The sequence below is a fragment of the Anopheles nili genome, chromosome 2, assembly GCF_943737925.1.
Source record: "Anopheles nili chromosome 2, idAnoNiliSN_F5_01, whole genome shotgun sequence".
Lineage (NCBI taxonomy): Eukaryota > Metazoa > Arthropoda > Insecta > Diptera > Culicidae > Anopheles > Anopheles nili.
Genome location: NC_071291.1, coordinates 25,405,277 through 25,424,894, shown reverse-complemented (window position 1 = coordinate 25,424,894; position 19,618 = coordinate 25,405,277). Strand labels below are relative to the sequence as shown.

Sequence of the window (19,618 nt, the reverse complement as noted above, 5' to 3'; positions counted from 1 at the left end):
GTTATTCGATGTAGCAAATTACTCATTCATTTCTTTTGCTCAATTTTAAAAAATTATGTACTACTTTGAACAAGACTTTTTCTCCCATACTACTCGCAGTTTTAGTAATAAAATTTTTTTATGTAATTAGTCTTCGAAAATTTTAAGTCTGCTTTTTAAAGTAGTTTTCCCAAACTCACTCTTGCAATTTTACTCAATTCTTATCCCAATTCAAATTGACTTCTTACTTACTTACTTAACATCTCACTATTCTTACTTACTTATTTACTTACTTAACATCACTATTGTATATGTGCTTTACGTATATCTTTATTCAATTCGACTTCTAGCTTAGTTAATATTTGCTCTTAAGAAATAAAACTTTACTGAAAACTATGTTTCAGTCAAAGATAACTTATATGTTTCAATTATTTGTGAATTTCTCACACCTACTGTTGCATATTTGATCTATGTTTGCACCTAATCAAAATGGATATCTACATACTTAGACACTTGCTATTAACAAAAGTAATAGAACCTCTTTATTTGTTCCAAATAAAGGAATCTTATGTTTTGCAGTTAATTGTAGATTTTTCAAATTCGTAGTTGCATATTTGCTCTATCTCTTGGACGTCGTCTTTCGAATTGTACTGTCAGACATTCAGACAGAAGGGGTTTGCTGAATAGCATACTCTGCCAGATGTATATGCACCCTCAGCTAAAGGAGAGGTAATCAGATACAACAGCAACAACAAACCATCCCTAAATATCAAAACAATCAAGGTGTCATCAAAACAAACCGCCTGAGTTTGACGATTGTTCTTAAGTTGTCGTTCTGGTGGTCGGAAAATAATAGGCCATGTATTCGCACCTTTCGGGCGGTCGTGTTAATATTCAGCTGTTGCAAGAGGCGGCTGTGCGTGAGTTTGTAAAGATATTGGATCGGTGCGAGGGAACAAAGGTAAGGAAACTTCAACAGGCCCTTGGCGATGCATAACAAACCCCCTGTTCTGCAGGCCATCATTTGGGATGAGTCACTAGGCGGACCGGTCGGGTTGGTGGCCCGCTACACTTTCCTCAAAGAACACCACGTCACGAAAATGTACCCATTGCGACCCGAACCCTGGACGGATATTGATGTAAAGAACATTATCTTCATAACACGCCCAAACCAAGCGCTAATGGACTACATCGCCAACAACATACACGAGGAGGAAAAGAAAAGGAAAGGTTCGTACGGGGTTGTTGGTTGTGTTATTCGCGCAAGTTTATCGTAAATTTTTTACCCTGTTCCGATTCAATAGTGTCCCGTAAGGAATACTTTTTGTATTTTCTACCCAAAAAATCATTCCTATGCGAGAAGCGGCTGCAAATTAAAGGAGTACACGGAAGTCTGTCTTTCATCGGCGAATTTCAGTGCGAATTTTTCCCCTTTGATAACGATCTTCTCTCGATGGAACTGAAGGATGCCTATAAGGAGCTATATATCGAAGGTGACACAAGTAGTCTGCATCAGTCGGCATGTGCGCTGGTGGCACTACAGAAGCTGTACGGACGCATACCCAAAGTATACGGAATTGGAAGCTACGCCCAGCGCGTCTGGGAAATAACCAAAGCACTGACCGAGGAGAACGGTCACACTATGAACAACGAGAAAGGGGTCATAGATCAGATGCTCATCATAGACCGATCGACCGATTTGATGAGTATTCTGGCGACTCAACTCACCTACGAAGGGTTGATAGATGAAATCTTCGGCATCAATAACACTACCGTGAATTTACCAGCAGAAAAGTTCAACGCCGGTGAGGGCATGTCTACCGAACGAAACACTGAAAAAAGTCAATTTATACTGAATTCAAAGGAGCAACTGTACACTGAGCTGAGAGACAAGAATTTCAACGCAGTTGGAGCAGTGCTGTCACGAATGGCGAAACTAATTCGATCGCGTGCCAATGAAAATCACGGCGAAAAGACAATTCAGGAACTGAAAAAGTTCGTCGAAAGCCTGCCGCACATAAAATCGAATGAGCAATCGCTTGCAACACACACTACTATTGCGGAGTTGGTTCAGGACGTCATTTCTTCCAATGCATTTCTCGACGTGCTGGGATGCGAACAGGAGTTTATACTATGCTCCGATGTGGATAAGCCAAATAGCTTTATCGAGGATATGATCGCAAACGAGGCGCCTCTGCGCAGCGTCTTGCGATTAATGTGCATGCAATCAATTGCGGGATCCGGCCTTAAACCGAAGGTGCTCGATTACTACAAGCGCGAGCTGGTGCAGGTGTACGGGCTGAAAACGCTGCTGACGCTTGGAAATCTTGAAAAAGCTGGTCTGCTTCGGCAGCAAACGGGTTCCCGTACGTATCACGTGTTGCGCAAAACCCTTAATTTAACTGCTGAAACGCCCGAGGAAGTGTCCCCGAAGGATATTACGTACGTCCACAGCATCTACGCGCCTCTTTCCGTGCGTATCGTTGAGCAACACCTCAAGCCAAACGGGTGGCAACTGCTGACCGAGAAACTGTCTTCGCTGGCAAGTCCGACTTTTGAAGACTTCCAGCCATCGCTCAGTTTGGGCAACAGGCGGGGTTCTTTCACTAGCGAAATTTCGCAGTCCGATATCCCGCGGGTGATAGTGGTATTTTTCGTTGGGGGCTGTACGTTTGCGGAAATATCTGCACTGAGATTCCTCTCACAACAGGACGAAAACAACGTTGAGTTTGTTATCTGCACTACAAAGCTCATCAATAAGAACACGTTCCTTGACACTTTCATCGAATACTAATTTTTAAAATAAATGGTGAAATGCCGAACCAAAATGTACTATTCCAACTCGTGCAAGCACATATATAATAATGAATTTAAAAATAAATATGCTAAGAGCCATAAATGTTTATCAGATTTTTTTTCTTTCCTTTTAACATAATGAAGCAACATTTTTTTAATTACCAAAAGTTATTATGGATGGAAACTAGTTTAAATGATATTTTTATATCAATTTCAATTCAAATTATCCTAACACGTGTAATCCTACATATGATGTTGAATTGAAACTTATCCATTCTAAGGGGCTTAAACATGTGTGAATTGCAATATTTTATTTCATTCAAAAGTACGAATTGTTCAGATTTACAACGAAAGCTGCCATTGAGTGAAAGCTTCGAACGGATGTAACAATAGGTAACGGTGTGATTCATTCCAAGACGTAATCAAACAAATGATTTTAAATTTACGAAGATATTTCCTGAGATTGTAGCATACTAGAATCGCAGGGTTTGATTTAATTCAGCAGTAAGGGGATGCATGTTTTAGATTTCCCACTATTCATACTAATGGATGGAAAATATAATCGGTTGGTTTAACGACAAACCGAAACATACCATTCCAACCCGTATACGCATGATGATGAGTTTTCAAAATAGATATCCTTCCAGCCTCAAAATCAGAAAAGAGTAGGAATTCCTCTCATTGAGGACAGTGTAAAAAAGCATGTTTGAGATTTCCAACGATTGTTACCGAGGAATGAATTGGAGTATCAAAGCATAGTGAATCACCAAAACCGGAGCATGCGATTCCAACACGTGGAAGCCCATGCGTGATGATAAATTTAAAATATATATTGCTATATTTATATGCAAGAATTAAGTCTCGTATGTTAAACAAGCAGGAAAGCAGATTTTCATTTCGTTTAACAATTTAAAATAGTAATTTGCTAATTTTTAAAAGTTGTTGCCTTTTCGAAAATCTTTGATCAACGCCTGAATATCGTTCAAACATCAAGGTGTTCAACCAGCTAACCTTAAGCCGGTTAGCTTGATTTATTCGAATAAAAACCTTCATTACGCATGGTTTGATTATTTGAAACAAATTTCTACATCGCTAGATTGAAATGAAACACTTAAACCATGCGTAATAAACGTGGGGACAGCAGCATGCATGCGTGTGTGCTGCAGTTTCAGCAAAAACGTCAAATATGAGAACTCTTGTTTTGGTGCATTGTTGTTTGATGGGGCGTTTAATCGTTCAAGTGAGGTTATCTGGTAAAGGTTGATTAAAAAATTGAAATCCATGTTATTGGCCTTTTGGCAAATATGCCTTGGTATATAATTTCCTAATTTTATGAGCTAGAAAGCTGTCCAGGCAGACCAACTCCAACGATCACCTACCGGAGTGGTTCGTGGTTGAGGCGAAAAAAGAAGTGAAAGAAGAGGTAGACGACCAAGTGCAGCTGTCACTGGTCCAATCGATGTTTCTTCTTCACTTCACGTCATTCTTCCGTTTTCGTGCTCCTTCGATGTTGGGAAATCGACACCATTGTCCTTCGCATATCCCTCGAAAAGAAGGATCACGCTGCGTGCATCGGGTCGTGGGAGTGTACGGTTCTTTCACGCAGTAATCCCCCGGAAAAGTGCGCAATATTCGGTGGGACATCATGCAAAATGTGTAGCAGCAGACACCGAACGCGCGGAGCAGCAGTACTGCGTGTGTTCCGTTGTGCGTGATTGTGTATGTATGTTTTTTGTGTGAATTCGCCATTTTGTGTTTCGGAGCAATGTGAGATTTGATGAACGAAAAAGGGCACGATCGAGTAAAGTTAGTTAATGTGAACTAAACCAAAGATCGTATACGTCTGTATACGTCGCTATTTCGGACGACCCCATGTTGGTGCCGCGTCATACTTGTGGGAAGCCTGGGGTGCTTAGAGTAAAAAATCCAAGACGCATGATGCATGGAAACGTTCGCTACGGCAATTAGAAAAATCTCTCTCTTCCTTCGCCAGTTGCGGCTATTGGCAACGAATTTCTAGCGCGGGCCATTCCGACCATGGCCAGCTGCAAATTATGCAAATTTGGCAGCCGAAACAGCTTGGCAGATCGTGGAGACGAGCATTAGATTAGGCGTGTATGTGGGGAAATCGTACCACCGCAGCACCACACACGGGGGCTCTAGGCGTGGTCTGCGAGTGCAAAAAGATTGATCGCGGAGTGTGTGAGGAAGGAGACGAACGGCGGCACTGGGCCGACGGCGATGCAGCGCCGATAGTTTTTGTACAGAAGAAAATGTGTGTGCGTGTGTGAAAAAAAAGTGGATGGCAAAGAAAACTAATGAAACCAAATAAAACATGACACACATGCGGCCGGTCGACCTTGAAATTCTTTGCCAAAAGTTGCCAAGTAAAGGTGGAAAGCGAAAAGCGAAGAAAATAATGCCGTTGAGCAAGAGTAAAAAGTGAATCTATGAGAACACGGCAGAACAGAAACCTATAAGTTGAATGCCAAAGTCGAGGGCAATGGCTTGGTAGCTATCCATTAGTTCAGTATCCATGGCATCTCAGTAAGCGCTACTGTAGCCACTAGCAGGATAAAGCTGTCCTGTGAAAAATATCAAAATATAAAATATTCAGTTCTATCCTGCATGCTTCACTACATGGCTACATTTATCCCTGCAGTTGTCATTATAGAAGATTTTTGTCCATAACAGAGCAAACACATGTATATCATAACTAATTCCGTTTCATGTATTATCGTGAAGAAGCTATTAAGAAATTTCACACACGCACATAGCTCAGAACACACTTCATTGAGCGCCGAGGTGTTGATTGCACAAATTAGCTGTCAAATGGGTCGGTAAACTTTATAAACCATTTGTTGGGTGACGAATTAGGCCGAAATGGTCAATCGAATTGGCACCCACTACGCCGTTATGGTGCCGGCATAGCCAGTGGCATACGAGCGACGCACTTGTGAAGCGCCTGTTCTTAACACAATTAATTAGAATACCGAATTTGACGTGGCTTGTCAAACGCCTCTCGAAGGTGCGCTAAATATAGTTCTAGAAAGACTTTTTCTCATTTTTCGTTCCTCCTCGTCATCAATGGTACTGGGCATGAATGAATCGGGCAGCTATTCGGACGGCAACGGTAAATTATGGAGGAGGGAGTACGTAGAACAACTGGACAAGTTAATGTCCTACCTAAAAATCGATATCGTACTGGTGTGAAAAGAAGTTTATTTGCTCTCAGCCATTGGAAATACATTTTTTCGCTACTTTCCTACACCGAACCATACGCTCTTAAGCACCAAAATATACACTAATCGTATCATCGAAATTTCTTTGCAGGTTTGGTCCCATCTAATCGTTGCAATTTGATCACAGTTGGGTTCAAGCTGGGCTGAACGTTGCAATCAATTTTCCGCTGAATGTATAACCAGTGCGAATGTGCTTGCTTAGTGTTGTCTCAATTACTTCCTGCTAACCCGTAACTGCCCATAATCTCTCTCCCACTGGTGGCGCGTCGGCTGGGGATTTGGAAAATCATCCGTTGTAGTGTTTCTCAGTGCTTGCACATCAGTTTAGTGTGCTCGACAATAAAAATTTCCCAGGCTAAGTAGAATCCCAGCCAATACCGATGGTATTGTAAGGTGGCTCATTTTGGTAACCATATGTGTACTTTGTCCCATCGCCCGATTTAAATTGCAATGTCTGGACGGACGTCCGGGAAAAGTAGTAGCCTGTGCTGGACTCGCCTTACGAATAATGGTGTTTTAATGTGTTACACGTGCAAAGATTAACTGTTGGGAAGCGTCAGGGCCTTGTTGTGGGCTAGTATAGTGTAGCCGATAGTGTGGTAAATTACAAGCGATTATTGAGGCCGAAGCGGCCAACGGCAGTTACACGCCGCGCATCAGCCACAAGTGCAAGTGTGTGAGTCCGAAAGGAAAACATAAAAAATTAGAACGCGCCTTCGCGTTAAGCGAGTGGCGAAATCGGAACGAGGATGAGACCGGGAAGCCTGAAAGACCCCGAAATAGCAGAACTCTTCAACAAACATGACCCGGAGAAGATATTCGAGGATCTGCGCGAAATCGGGCACGGTTCGTTCGGTGCAGTTTACTACGCCAAATGCAACCTCACGCCCGAGATCGTGGCGATCAAGAAGATGTCCTACATGGGCAAGCAGAGCATGGAGAAATGGCAGGATATCCTGAAGGAGATTCGCTTCCTGCGGCAGCTGAATCACCCGAACACGATCGAGTATAAGGGATGCTATCTGCACGAAAATACGGCCTGGCTCGTGATGGAGTACTGCGTCGGGTCGGCCTCGGACATTATCGAGGTGCACAAGCGACCTCTGAAGGAGGACGAAATATCGGCCATCTGCGACGGCGTGCTGCGAGGTTTGAGCTATCTGCATGGACTGGGGCGAATTCATCGGTAAATGTCGCTAGTTACGAATTTAGATTCCCGGTTTACCATCACGTCATGATTTACTTCTGTTTCTTGCATCCCGCAGTGACATCAAAGCTGGCAACATTTTGCTTACCGAGCAGGGTATAGTAAAGTTAGCCGATTTTGGCAGTGCAGCGATCAAATGCCCGGCAAATAGCTTCGTTGGTACGCCCTACTGGATGGCACCGGAGGTGATTTTGGCGATGGATGAGGGCCAGTACGATGGCAAGGTGGACGTGTGGTCGTTGGGCATCACCTGTATCGAACTGGCGGAACGAAAGCCTCCGTACTTTAACATGAATGCTATGTCAGCGTTGTACCATATCGCGCAGAACGATGCTCCATCGCTGCAGGCGCACGAGTGGTCAGATATGTTTCGAAACTTTGTAGACTTTTGCCTCAAAAAGTTACCAATCGACCGACCAACGTCGACGCAGCTACTGAAGCACTCTTTCGTGACAAGAATGCGTTCATCGAACGTGTTGATTGATTTGATCGCCAGGTAGGTTGGGACTGTTGGAACATGATATGGTGGTTTTGCTTAAACATCGCCAATTCCAATGCTTATTTCCTTCAGAACGAAAGCTGCCGTGAGGGAGTTGGACAATCTCAACTATAGGAAGATGAAGAAAATTCTAATGGTGGACTGCGAAACGGAAAGTAACATCGGAGATGCAGAGGATACACCCGACGAACAGATCGGAGGGGACAGCAGCAAGAGCAACAGCATAACTTCCGAGCACTCGCTACCATCGGTCGATCAGCAGTCGCAACAGCAGTCCCAGCAACACGCTGGCCTGTTGCGGAATTCCTCCCGATCTCGGCCGACAGGCAATGCAATATCTTTAATGCAGAACAATTTGTCGGGTGGAAACGCGAGGGATAGTATGTTATCCAATATCATGATGGCCGGCATGAGTGGTAGTGGCTCGGGTAGTGGCATGTTGATGGCTGCTGGAATGAGCGGTATGCCTAGTGGTATGGGTCCGAATGCAACGCAGACCGGAAGTGGCACTGGTGGACCGGCAAATGTCACTGGCAACATGGTCCATCATCATCACAACTCGTCTAGTCCCGTGGTATCGGCACATCATCACCCGCAACACAACCACAATCACGTGTCGCAGGTGGCGGCTAATGCCGTTGCTGACCATGGTGCCAACAACTTTGCTACGATCCGTACAACCAGTATTGTGACGAAACAGCAAAAAGAACATATGCAGGTAAGCGGGGTTAGACATCGAAAGATATTCTCGGATGTATGGTAAGTTTGGTTTTAATACTGATGTTTGCCTTTGGTCAAGGAGGAAATGCACGAGCAAATGTCAGGCTACAAACGGATGCGCCGGGAGCACCAGGCCGCTTTGGTAAAGCTGGAGGAGAAATGCAAGGTGGAGATGGAACAGCACAAGTCTGCCTTGGATAAGGAATACGATTTGCTGTTGCATAATTTTACTCGAGAGTTGGACAAACAATCGGTACGTGTTGGAGGGTAGATAGGAGGAATCCAAAAATCCCCACAGTACTGTTTACCTTGCATGTTTCTGTTTCCATAGGCTAAACATCAGCAAGAGATTGTGCGACGAGTTAAGCAAAACGATGCGGCTGAGAAAAAGCTGCACAAGGAGATATCAACTAGACAGGAAGGCGACCGTAAGGCATTTGAAATTCATCGAAAGAAGGAGTACAAAGCCAACAAGGAGCGCTGGAAACGCGAACTATCCATGGACGATACGACTCCGAAGCGGCAGCGAGATGCCACCTTGCAGTGAGTTTCTTTCCGTTGCTGTTGTTTGTGACGCTGGTAGCTGTCACGATTTTGAAGCATTCTTTTCATCGGGGAACTTTTTTGTAGAACCCAAAAGGATAACCTCAAGCTGGCAGAAGCGCAGGAAGAGCAGCGATTGCTGCGAGTACAGAAGAACTACATCGAGTTGGAAATGCGCAAATTCCGCAGGAAAAAATTGGGACTGTTGCATGATCTCGAAGATCAGCTATTACGAGATGTAAGTGTGGCACCGTACGGTTACTTTGCATCTATTTTTTGGAAGAAGTCATTTTCACTTCTATTTGCCATTTTTAACTACAGGAACTCAGTAAGAAACAACAGCAACTGGAGCAAGCTCATGGCATGCTTATTAAACACCACGAAAAAACTCAAGATCTCGAGTACCGTCAGCAAAAGAGCGTACATGCGCTTAGAGAAGAGCAGGTGAGTAAAATCGATGGAGAACGAAATTTTATTCAGGCATTATCTGGGATGTTAATGTTATTTTTTTCGCAGATATCAAAGCAACATGAAAGTGAACTGCGCAACCAAAAGGAGTACATGGATAGGGCCGAGCGAGAGTTGTTAAGAAGACACGCACTCGAATTGAAACAGCAACCAAAGAGCCTAAAGGTATGTGGAAGATAACACAGCATATTTCCCGAACGCGGTATCCTAACTTATCGTTTTGATTCGGGTGGGTTTAATAGCAAAAAGAACTCCAGATTAGAAAACAGTTCCGTGAAACGTGTAAAACACAAACGATTCAGTACAAGGCACTGAAGCGGCAGATACTGCAGACGACACCCAAGGAAGAACAAAAGACTGTGATAAAGCAACTAAAGGAAGAGCAACATCGCAAGTTGACACTACTCGGTGATCAGGTGGGTTTTTGCGGCTGACGAAATAAATGCGAACTGCGCTGAAGAGAGGAGACACCGTTACTCATCCTGAGCATATTTTTGCTTCCGCAAACTCTTCTTCTTACAGTATGAACAAAGTATTGCTGATATGCTGCAGAAGCAGAGCCTTCGTTTGGACGAAAGCCAGGAAGTGGAGTGCCACCAGCTGAAAGATCGGTTACAGTATGAGCTAGATATACTGTCTGCTTACCAAAGCAAAAATCGCATGCAGGCGCAAGCGCAACGCGATCGCGAACGCAAGGAATTGGAGGATCGTGTCAGTGTACGGCGGGCATTGCTGGAGAGTAAGGTAAGCTGTACAATGCTGATAAATACATAAATCCATACTTTGCTACGGGAGTTCATCCGTTCATGTGTGACTATTGTGTCCGGCTTTTACCATAGATGGAAACTGAGCTGCAGCAGTTTAATCAAGAACGTGCGGAAAGGATTCGCCAGTTGAAAGAGAAGCACGACAAACAACTGGAAACATTTGATGAAGAATCTGCACGTATGGGATTCAGGTAGGATATTGGGACATCACAAAGAAAATCATTGTCGAATCCTTAACCGCGTTGCATTATCATTTACAGTGCCCTGGCCCTGGCAGAGGCATCGAAGGAAACATATCCGGATGAAGAGGGCAGCCTGTCCGGTTCGATGCTGAGCTTAGCGCATAGCAATAGTTCCACCAGCTTTCCGGCTGGATCTCTATAGCACAAGTCCTCCAAATGGATGACCTTGTCGAGCCAGCATTCAATGTAACTATGTATTGACGAGTCATCTTTTAGCAATGAACAAAAGCGAAGCGTGAATACATGCTGCTGCTAGTAGTGAGAAAGTTTACGCTGAGATGCTGAGATTACGAATTGATTAAAGGGTGTAACATAATGGTACAGGCCAAGGATAGACTGATGGATTAATCCATTTGGACGTACGGTTTGTTTCGGGCAGAGCAGCGCTCAATGTCGTAGAATAGCGATTTTGAGTTTGAATTTGACGTTTCGATAAAATGTATTTGTATGTTTTATGTATTTTTTCTGTTCTGTTGTATGTGTTACCATGCGCTCTAAAGGCACCACATATTCGGTTTCAGCTTTAATAATTGTATATTAAGACGACGGACTACTACCGATCATTTCGTTTCATTCATTTTTTCTTTTTTTTACTGAAACGAAGGTAAGCCATCATATTACCTCGTCCTGGAATAACTTTCAAATATCAGAATAAATCACTTGATAAAACTCGTACCAAACAAACAATTTAAGCGATAGTGTACGTTTGTTGAGCAACGTCAATGTCTATCCTTTTGCAATTGTTTTTTGTTTTCATCCCTTGAGGAGAGCTAGTCTAGTCATCCTGCTATTGAAATATTCCGCTCAAACTACCTTCAAACAGCTCCTATTTAGATCGCTTGTAACAGCTAGCAGGACTAAAATGTGAATGAAGAAATGCTAAAATACTCATCCGTACAGATCGAACCATCTACGACTAATTAGTTCTTCCGTTCTATTTGATTCTATTCTTTGAGACGACCTGACCGACGTCCGGGACTGCTGTAATATAAAACACCATTTAATTTTCGGCTTTGAATTTGACTGAGAATGTGATGACGTTAGCGAAGCCTCGGGCAATGAGTGTTTGAATCTTGTAGATTTAATTGGCCTGATTTGAAAAGTGCGTTTGGCCATTGGACTAATATATTTAGGACACGATCGTCATCAGTTCCTGACAACCGATGATGGTATGTGAATAGTTGTAGAGATTACTGCCTGTACAATGCCGCCGGCAAGAATAAGAACATTGTTTCTGAAGAAGTGGCCATTGACTCTGCAGTGAGTTTGTTACAATTGAAAACGTTTGATTATTCCAAACTCTTAAACGCCAGCAGACGGAGCGCGAATCAATTGCATCCGTACCTCAGCAATTGCATGTGGATGCAAAGTAGTGGCAGTATATTGAAAAAAGGCAGTGTTCTTTTGGTGGTCAGCACTTTGTAAAAAAGGAGCATTAGCAGAATAGAATAATCAGCCAAATTATTATATACAATTTTGAATCGTTATAAGCGCATGCCGCATCCACCTCCGAGGAAAGATGTAATTGCATGCGCGCTGTTCAGTTCTTTAGATTTTCGAATAATTTTATTGTAACAAAAATTGTTTTCATTTACTCGTAACCATATTCGTTATGTATGCGTCAAGTTTATCCTTTCGAGCGTAGATAAAATTCAGTACCGATATTACGATTGATTTAGTTATATCTTGTCGCGATCCCTCGTTACGCCTGCGTTTACCCAGGAATGGTAAAAACTCCCCGTGTAGGGGTGAAGAAGAGCAAAAAAGGAATTGCAGAAAAGAAAGGCAGATTTTAGATACTATTGTTACTCTGTCGCCCTACCAATCGTGCAACGATAGAACGATGAATGTGAACGTCAAGGATGGCACCGTGTCGCCAAATGGTGGTGAAGCGATGGATTAGATAACAAAAAAAACATTAGATATATTATACAAAGCAAAACGACTCAGCGCTAGCAGAAACGAAGCCATTAGCAGTGTCGCTCGTGGGTTCGCTCTGGAAGCAAAGATAATAGCAGCGCCGTGCACAATTGCCGCAGTGTCGGCAGATCGGTAGGTCGGTGCATTTACAAGATTTACGAAAAGCATTATTATAGCAACATGTAATCCTATAACGATAACAGCAAACCTTGCAGCCTTGGCTATGCAGACTTCTAAGCAAAAAGTGCACGATGTGTAAACGCGAATCCTTTAGACAATATAAAGCCAAACAGGCAAGCACCGGTGGTTTATGGCGGCTGGAAATAGGGAGGCTAGCGCGAGAGAGGCATTGTATCAACTAAATACCGAATTGTGTCGCTTATAGAAACGCGGTTCAATTTATGAATTTCTTCCACGTCTCCCTCGATTCATCTCGTTCCGTTTTTTTATCTGTGTCTAATTGCATTGACGTAGAACCAAATTCAAAAGATATATCCTCGGTCGGATTGCATGACAGGACGTTCCTAAAGATGCGGCAAAACAGGCGAAGTGGATATTTCGATTCCCAAGCAAACTACAGCTATTCACGGGAGCGGACGAGACATGAGGAAGGAGTTTATTCTTCAAACCCCTTCAACGACCGGTGTGTACAGATGCGTTTTTACAAAGATTCTTTAGTAAGCATGTATCTAATCTAACCCAGTTTAAATAATATAATGATCAGGTATCGCAGAAATAACCTTGCATAATGCTGTGCAGGGGTACAGCAGATGCTGAACACTCAATCCATTAATTTAAAAAAAAAAACACATTCGTAAACGAAATACAAAATGATCGATCGGCAACTGGACAGGTGTGATTTAAGACCCTGCTATAGAAACGAAATAAGGCGGTGCTAATAAGCATGGGCGCTCTTGCTTGAGAACAAGGAACCAACAATGATTGATGCATCTGTGAAAGTGCTGTTTAAATTTGATTTAGATGCGCAGGGGCAAGGAGGGCCATATGAGGGATGCAAGAGAAAAGATGAGTCAAAACTGTTGTCCTGTCGCCTTCCTAGTTGACTGCAAGGTGTTTATGTAGACAACACATATCAGTCACCGAATTAAATCAATCGAGCTGTAAAGCCAGTGCACCCTAAACGATCTGCTGTGCGCGCAGGACATCATCAAGTAATAGACAACAAACATATTAACAGTAACAGTTAAGTAAAAAATAATCACCATTAATATGATAGCGATGCGAGCTGTAGGAAAAGTGGAAACGAAACCTAGTTTATTCTCTCTTAATAACAATCCGCGTTGCTTTAGCGAACAAATATGACGAAGAACCGAGCGGGGGGGCGGATAGATGTGGTAGCAGCAGGAGATTACGAGTAGTTGATGGTAATTGCAATAGGCAACTTCTGCTGTGGAAGAGGTAGAGCAATGTGTGATGGGTTCAGAATAGATGCCTCATAGACATTTTTACCGCAACGTGATGAAAGTAAAACAAATTAAATAATAATAGCAGCAAATAAACAATCTAAAGCAAACCAGAGCGCGTAGCGTTTGATATGTGAAGCTGATCGATTAAAATTTAACAATGGTTGGTTTATCACAAGCATTGTTTGCGAGTAGAATATTATCTCCTCGAAGATAAAACAGGTGGTTGAAAAAAAGAACCTTCATTAAGTTCTGAAATTGAGTAATTTTACCATTTTCATTTATTATCTTACATCACATGCTTAGTTAACAAAAAAATTATATCAAAATCAATCATATGTAACGCATCGTTGCATGATCCTAGCGACATGCCTAGCATTTGCGTATTCTAGCCGCCGCCATGACACTATAAAACTTTCTCTAATGCAAGGCCTTTGCCCAAAATTTAGAAAAAGAAAATGCATGTTGATGAGGGAAAAAGCAATATTAAAAAATGCCATCAAATGCACTACACCCAACGAACGCAACGGCTTTTCAACGGCTCGTTTTTCTGATCCGGTCGCAGAAGTAGACTGCTAAAACAAGACAACACTCGTCTCACTTTTACTGGGTCGGGGAAAACTCGGTCGGGGCCAGAATGCGACAGTGCATTTCGCGGATCAGCGGCACGGTATAGGCGACACATTCGTCCCATCCCGGCGATCGCCATGCCGATTCACGGGTCTCCTTTCTGCCTTGCAGGTCCTTGTAGCCTGCAAAAAAAAGGGAAACAATAAGTTATCTGATAGTCATACGCCAACAGCTGCCATGCGGTAACGTACACCAAATATGATGCACATTGTAAAGGCGTCCTATTTGCGAAAAGTATCCCGCGAAGGCTTCGTTGTTGTTTTGGCGATGGTTAATGGCCCGGGCCCAATTGTTGCCCCACTCGATCATGGTGCCCGGTTTCAACCGGTAGGAACGGATTTCGTAGATGTTTTTACCCTCCCGCAGTTGCAGCTGCGGCCAGTAGCTAAAGGCCAACAGGTACTGGAGATGACGGGAACGTAGGAAGGTGCCCCGTTCCTGCATCAATTGCACGTAGTTCTGAAATGGGTTAATGCAAAATACGAATATGAATACTACGCATGTGGAATAAGCTCTGTTAGTTTTCAGCTATACCTTGTCGCTGCCGAGCTCTCGCTTTGCTTGATCGACCATCTCGAAGCCGCCAGTGTAGCGCCACAGGTGTAGACACTGATCCAGATCGCCTACCTCCACGTTCCAGGACCCTATCAACTCCATCGAGAGGTTGCCCTTTGATTGTACGATTTGAACAGTGTTTTTGCTAGAACCAGACGAAAGCGACAAAAGTGTTTGCATGTGTAAGCTCCTTGATAACAGATTATACGATCGTTATCGTACTACGATCGTGAATACTTACTAATTTTCCAAATATTTTCCGACCGAATCAGGCCGAACGTTGTGCGTGTGCAGCTCATAGATTTCGAACTTTTCGCTGAGCATCCGACTGTGGGAGTTTTTCGTCGGTTCGATCTTGCGAACCATCAGTTTGCTCAGCCATGATGATTCGTCCCTGTGCAGTGCGTTGCTGGTCGACAGTGTCCTTCATGGGTGTCGCAGGGGTCATGCATACATTCAATCGGTAGACGTCGTCGTTAGAAACGCATGCCAAAAATGAAATATATTACTACCAAACTGGCACGAAATACGCATTTGCGCCTGGATGGATGAATGTTGTTGTCGATGGCATCATCAAATTGTTGCAAGTGAATTGTTTATGAGATGAAGGAAGAGGGAATTTATTGCTCGTTACCTAACCGGCTGCGAGAGCAATACTCGGGGGGCGTAGCGTAGTGATGCTAAGGACATATTTTCTATTTAAATTACACGTTCCACAGACACACTTTGTGATTCTTCGCCGTTTTTTCCTTGTTTCTTGGTCTCCTGGTCAAGGTTCACCGACCCGTTTGGTTGTTTTTAATCTATTGCAAAAAGGAAAACGAAACGGTCACACTGAGGCGAGGTTGTGCAGTAAACGTGGAAGTAATACAGTAGACACTTCCAGCCCAATTATTTTAATTTACGGTTTGGTATTATGCTTGCCCAACGCTGACCAGCACAGCAGGACAGCAGAAAAATGAAAAATAAACGTAAGCAACCGAAATAATCTCGAAACGAAATATGCTATTGTTGGGTTTAGGCATTAGCAACTTTACTAGGGCTGGTTTCAACTACCAGTATGCACCGGCATCTATTTTGATAAGGCTTATCGGAGAAAAGATTGTTTTTCACAGTAAAGTTTTGCTGCCAACAAAATGTTAGCCAATACAAGATAAAACATAAACCTTTACATGTTATAAAATACCGTTATTCTCGTCGCGACTTGAGGAATAACCATATTTCTGGTAAAAATAGGCTAACTTCACCCTCTCTTCCTAGTGACAACACAGAAACAAAACATGATAAAAATGACAACAATAAAGTCAAAAAAGTTTTGTTTCGGTCGGCATTTACATGTGCAACGAAATGTTCCTCACAGCGATTTAAAGTATACCTTATATTTGATTTTTATTTAGCATTATTCATCCATTTTGATAGGGTTTGGTTCAGATATATTAAGGTATCTCTGCACCACTAAAAATCTGATCCCAAGTAGGGATAACAATATTGCTTTGCGATCTTGCCCACGGGCATTAGAATCTCCAAAAACAGGTAAAGCTTGCATTTGTGTTAGACACCAGCAATAATACTATTTAACAAAGAAAAGATTTTTTACAGACAGCAGCTATGACTAAATTAACTAGAGTGTGTCTCACGTTGAGAGCACATTTTTCCACGCAGTTAAGACCTTTGGCGGCAGCCAAAGTTCCTCCGATTCCGGTGGTAACGTGCAAACAGCAACAGTTCAACCTGTACCAGAGTGAACTACCAGCAAACCCGGAACGGATTAAGTTTGGTGAACTGCCCCTAGCTTCTGATGGATGGCGACATAGGCGTGCAAATGGCGATTATTTCATAATTCACCCCCTTCACAGGACATCCGAAGTGTACGGTTTGAGTGATCGAACGTTTCCAGAACTCGGCATACGTGAGGAGTTGGTGGAAAACCTCAAAAGACAGCATGTTATCTCACCAACCCATTACCAAGTCGAGGGCATTCAAGCGGTGCTCGATGGTAGCCACATGCTTCTAGCAGCCGAAACAGGTTGTGGGAAGACCTATACCTATCTCGTGCCGTTGGTCGAGCGAATACTCCGCCAAAAAATGTATGGAAAGGAGCGCGATTTCAATACTCCGCTTGTGCTTATAATAACGCCGGGTCGTGAATTAGCGCAACAGATTGGTCAAGTAGCAGAAAAGCTTACTGAAGGCTTAGGCATCAACACGCGCGTAGTGCTTGGTGGTCGAACGAAGCAACAAATGCTGAATCCATCGTTTGAGGACATAGATATCCTGGTAGCTAGCTTTGGAGCGATTAGTAAACTCGTAACAAGTGGCATTTATCGTATGGAAGAAGTGCGACACGTTGTGCTAGATGAAGCAGACACCTTGCTGGACGATAGCTTCAACAACAAGTTGTTACATTTGATGAGGCGATTTCCTTTTCACAAGAATCATTTGCAAGATCTCGGACAGAGCATTCATGGTACACAGTTAATTTTAGCCGCTGCCACGATGCCCACCAACATGGAAGAGCTACTTTCGAAATTGGTCAATGTAGAAACGATCGAGCAATTGGTCAGTCCTAACCTGCATCGCTTGATGGGTCACGTGACGCAACGATTCGTGCGTGTTCGAAAATCGGACCGACCGCAGATTTTGCTCGATCTCGTACGCAAGGATGCAAAGCGTAACGTCCCGACGATAATTTTTAGCAACAAAACACCTACTTGTGATTTTGTATCGCTCCATCTTAATGGATTGGGCTATCCATGCGTCAACCTAAACGGAGACATGATGCTCAAGCTTCGCTTAGGACAGTTTGAAAAATTTCAGCAGGCGGAGGTGAACATACTCTCGACGACGGATGTCGCAAGTCGGGGATTAAATACGATTCGTGCTGCGCACGTGATAAATTTCGATTTCCCTCTGTACAACGCGGACTACATCCATCGAGTTGGGCGCATTGGGCGGATTGGCAGCAGGAACGATTGCTTGGCAACGAATTTAATCTCTAGTCAGGCTGAGATAGGCGCCGTGCAGCGACTTGAGCACGCTGCTAGAACAACGAGTTTATTGCGCAATGTGGATGCGAACGTAAAGGGTATTATCCGGAGGAAAATGCTCAAGATAGCGGGGGCACCGGCAGAAGAGGTGGCATTACAAAATAGCGACTAGACGTTGAAATGTATAGTTGTTATGTAAAATTAGTAAAAATAAAAAAAATCATTTCCCAGCCATTGGCTTTTTCAGTGGGGTTGTTTCAAATTGAAATATGTGATAATAAAACGTTTAAAAAAGCAATATTAGTGTTGGGAATTGCATTATAAACGCATTGAACGGCCATACATGGAACTACTGTCAAGGTTTGTTTACTATTTGATTGCACATTACGGGTAGCATAAATTCTTATGTTTCGTTCAGATAACTCAAAACAATATGAGTGTATAAGCTTACAGTAATCTGCAGAAAACTTAAGGTATTCAACTGCTAATATTTAAAAGTGATAGTACCACACAGATCCTATAGTATTCGGTCAAAGTCTAAGTCATTGGTCGTATCCCTTTGGTGTATATGCACTACCCAACAGGATCTTAACTTTGGAAGGTTCCCTTCTCTTTAGCACAAAAACAACAATATACTGCAATTCCAGAATGTTTTTTCGGGATACGACATACCATTATCCTGTCTGATTAGTTATTTCACAAACTATTTTTAGTGAAACGGCCTTTCGAAGACGTAGAATCATGACCACACTACTGCCCAAACCGATAGATCCAGAAGAAGTGGCCAAACGCAATGATACTGAGAAACCGAATGGACTTTTCTTTCCTGGTTCTGACTTGGATGAAGTGGCGAAACATTTTATAGGAAATACTCATCGGTTGGTTGTGCAACATGATCCCGTGAGCGATTGTATTTATGTAACGTTTTACATAAATTCTTCTTTTTGCTTTAGCTACCGCGAAAATATTATTATACCAAAGTTGTACGGAGCCGTTCAGATAAAAACCAATGAAGAAAAACTCGTAGAAGCTGCTTTCGAAAGCTGCGCCTTTAAGTCACTCATGAGCTGCGTATTGGGATACGGTCTGGGTGCAGCTATTGGTTTGTTCAGTTCCTCAGTCAACCCCAACATTGCTGACCCACTGGCTGGTGAGAAGCAACAAACGGCGCGGGAAATTTTTCGTGAGATGCGTCAAGCAACGCATTCGTACGGAAAAAACTTTGCAGTGATTGGCGCAGTGTTCGCAGCCGTAGAGTGTGTCATCGAATCGGTACGTTCAAGATCGGTGATGCCGATCCAACTATATTAGTACATTTGGCGTATTATCTATTTTATAGAAACGCGGTGTCTCTGATTGGAAGAATGGTACCTATGCAGGTGCTGTGACAGGAGGTTTAATTGGCCTGAGAGGTAATACATAGTTAATCGAAAGGAGAACAAGCATTACATGCTGCCCATCTACTTTTCAGCTGGCGTCAAAGCAGGAATTGTCGGTGCTGCTGGATTTGCAGCATTCTCGACCGTAATAGATTACTACATGAGACACAGATAAACACTCGGTGCAAGGGTGAATTGGGAAGTTTTAGTTTTACTAGCATGCAGCATTATCGTGTAACTTGCCTGCAAAATAAAATGTA

General features: G+C 43.1%; 5 protein-coding genes across 5 annotated transcripts; 4 read left to right on the top strand and 1 right to left on the bottom strand.

The window, feature by feature from the left end:
* Positions 1-838: 838 nt before the first annotated feature.
* Positions 839-2,827, top strand: LOC128720475 (vacuolar protein sorting-associated protein 33A). The gene is made up of 3 exons (XM_053814145.1): positions 839-940; positions 996-1,232; positions 1,295-2,827. The coding sequence occupies exons 1-3, from the start codon at positions 839-841 to the stop codon at positions 2,771-2,773; spliced, it is 1,818 nt and encodes a 605-aa protein (XP_053670120.1). The 3' UTR covers positions 2,774-2,827.
* Positions 2,828-6,766: 3,939 nt separating this feature from the next.
* Positions 6,767-10,605, top strand: LOC128730919 (serine/threonine-protein kinase Tao). The gene is made up of 12 exons (XM_053824009.1): positions 6,767-7,203; positions 7,283-7,720; positions 7,796-8,441; positions 8,523-8,696; positions 8,775-8,986; positions 9,074-9,224; positions 9,308-9,430; positions 9,503-9,619; positions 9,697-9,870; positions 9,977-10,198; positions 10,294-10,412; positions 10,482-10,605. The coding sequence occupies exons 1-12, from the start codon at positions 6,767-6,769 to the stop codon at positions 10,603-10,605; spliced, it is 2,937 nt and encodes a 978-aa protein (XP_053679984.1).
* A 3,505-nt stretch (positions 10,606-14,110) lies between these two features.
* Positions 14,111-15,789, bottom strand: LOC128730991 (protein NipSnap). Its single transcript, XM_053824086.1, has 5 exons — positions 15,627-15,789; positions 15,234-15,416; positions 14,972-15,137; positions 14,629-14,896; positions 14,111-14,559 (listed from the first exon to the last, which is right to left on the bottom strand). The coding sequence occupies exons 1-5, from the start codon at positions 15,680-15,682 to the stop codon at positions 14,411-14,413; spliced, it is 822 nt and encodes a 273-aa protein (XP_053680061.1). The 5' UTR covers positions 15,683-15,789; the 3' UTR covers positions 14,111-14,410.
* An 811-nt stretch (positions 15,790-16,600) lies between these two features.
* LOC128730254 (probable ATP-dependent RNA helicase DDX28) lies at positions 16,601-18,270 on the top strand. Its single transcript, XM_053823290.1, has one exon. It carries the CDS (start codon positions 16,601-16,603, stop codon positions 18,149-18,151), a length of 1,551 nt encoding a protein of 516 aa, XP_053679265.1. The 3' UTR covers positions 18,152-18,270.
* Positions 18,271-18,375: 105 nt separating this feature from the next.
* Positions 18,376-19,618, top strand: LOC128730255 (mitochondrial import inner membrane translocase subunit Tim22). The gene is made up of 5 exons (XM_053823291.1): positions 18,376-18,452; positions 18,693-18,857; positions 18,933-19,251; positions 19,319-19,391; positions 19,451-19,618. Exons 2-5 carry the CDS (start codon positions 18,721-18,723, stop codon positions 19,531-19,533), a joined length of 612 nt encoding a protein of 203 aa, XP_053679266.1. The 5' UTR covers positions 18,376-18,452; positions 18,693-18,720; the 3' UTR covers positions 19,534-19,618.

Bases quoted from the DNA above. Each gene is read 5' to 3' on its own strand.
- LOC128730255 (XM_053823291.1), top strand. From the start codon at position 18,721: ATGACCACACTACTGCCCAAACCGATAGATCCAGAAGAAGTGGCCAAA. The intron at 18,858-18,932 runs GTTGGTTGTGCA...TTTTTGCTTTAG, and splicing joins TTTATAGGAAATACTCATCG to CTACCGCGAAAATATTATTA. The intron at 19,392-19,450 runs GTAATACATAGT...TCTACTTTTCAG, and splicing joins AGGTTTAATTGGCCTGAGAG to CTGGCGTCAAAGCAGGAATT.
- LOC128720475 (XM_053814145.1), top strand. From the start codon at position 839: ATGTATTCGCACCTTTCGGGCGGTCGTGTTAATATTCAGCTGTTGCAA. The intron at 941-995 runs GTAAGGAAACTT...CCTGTTCTGCAG, and splicing joins ATCGGTGCGAGGGAACAAAG to GCCATCATTTGGGATGAGTC. The intron at 1,233-1,294 runs GTTATTCGCGCA...GTGTCCCGTAAG, and splicing joins CGTACGGGGTTGTTGGTTGT to GAATACTTTTTGTATTTTCT.
- LOC128730919 (XM_053824009.1), top strand. From the start codon at position 6,767: ATGAGACCGGGAAGCCTGAAAGACCCCGAAATAGCAGAACTCTTCAAC. The intron at 7,721-7,795 runs GTAGGTTGGGAC...TATTTCCTTCAG, and splicing joins TTGATTGATTTGATCGCCAG to AACGAAAGCTGCCGTGAGGG. The intron at 10,199-10,293 runs GTAAGCTGTACA...CTTTTACCATAG, and splicing joins GGGCATTGCTGGAGAGTAAG to ATGGAAACTGAGCTGCAGCA.
- LOC128730991 (XM_053824086.1), bottom strand. From the start codon at position 15,682: ATGTCCTTAGCATCACTACGCTACGCCCCCCGAGTATTGCTCTCGCAG. The intron at 15,138-15,233 runs GTAAGTATTCAC...GTCTGGTTCTAG, and splicing joins GGAAAATATTTGGAAAATTA to CAAAAACACTGTTCAAATCG. The intron at 14,560-14,628 runs GTACGTTACCGC...TTTTTTTTGCAG, and splicing joins CAATGTGCATCATATTTGGT to GCTACAAGGACCTGCAAGGC.
- LOC128730254 (XM_053823290.1), top strand. From the start codon at position 16,601: ATGACTAAATTAACTAGAGTGTGTCTCACGTTGAGAGCACATTTTTCC.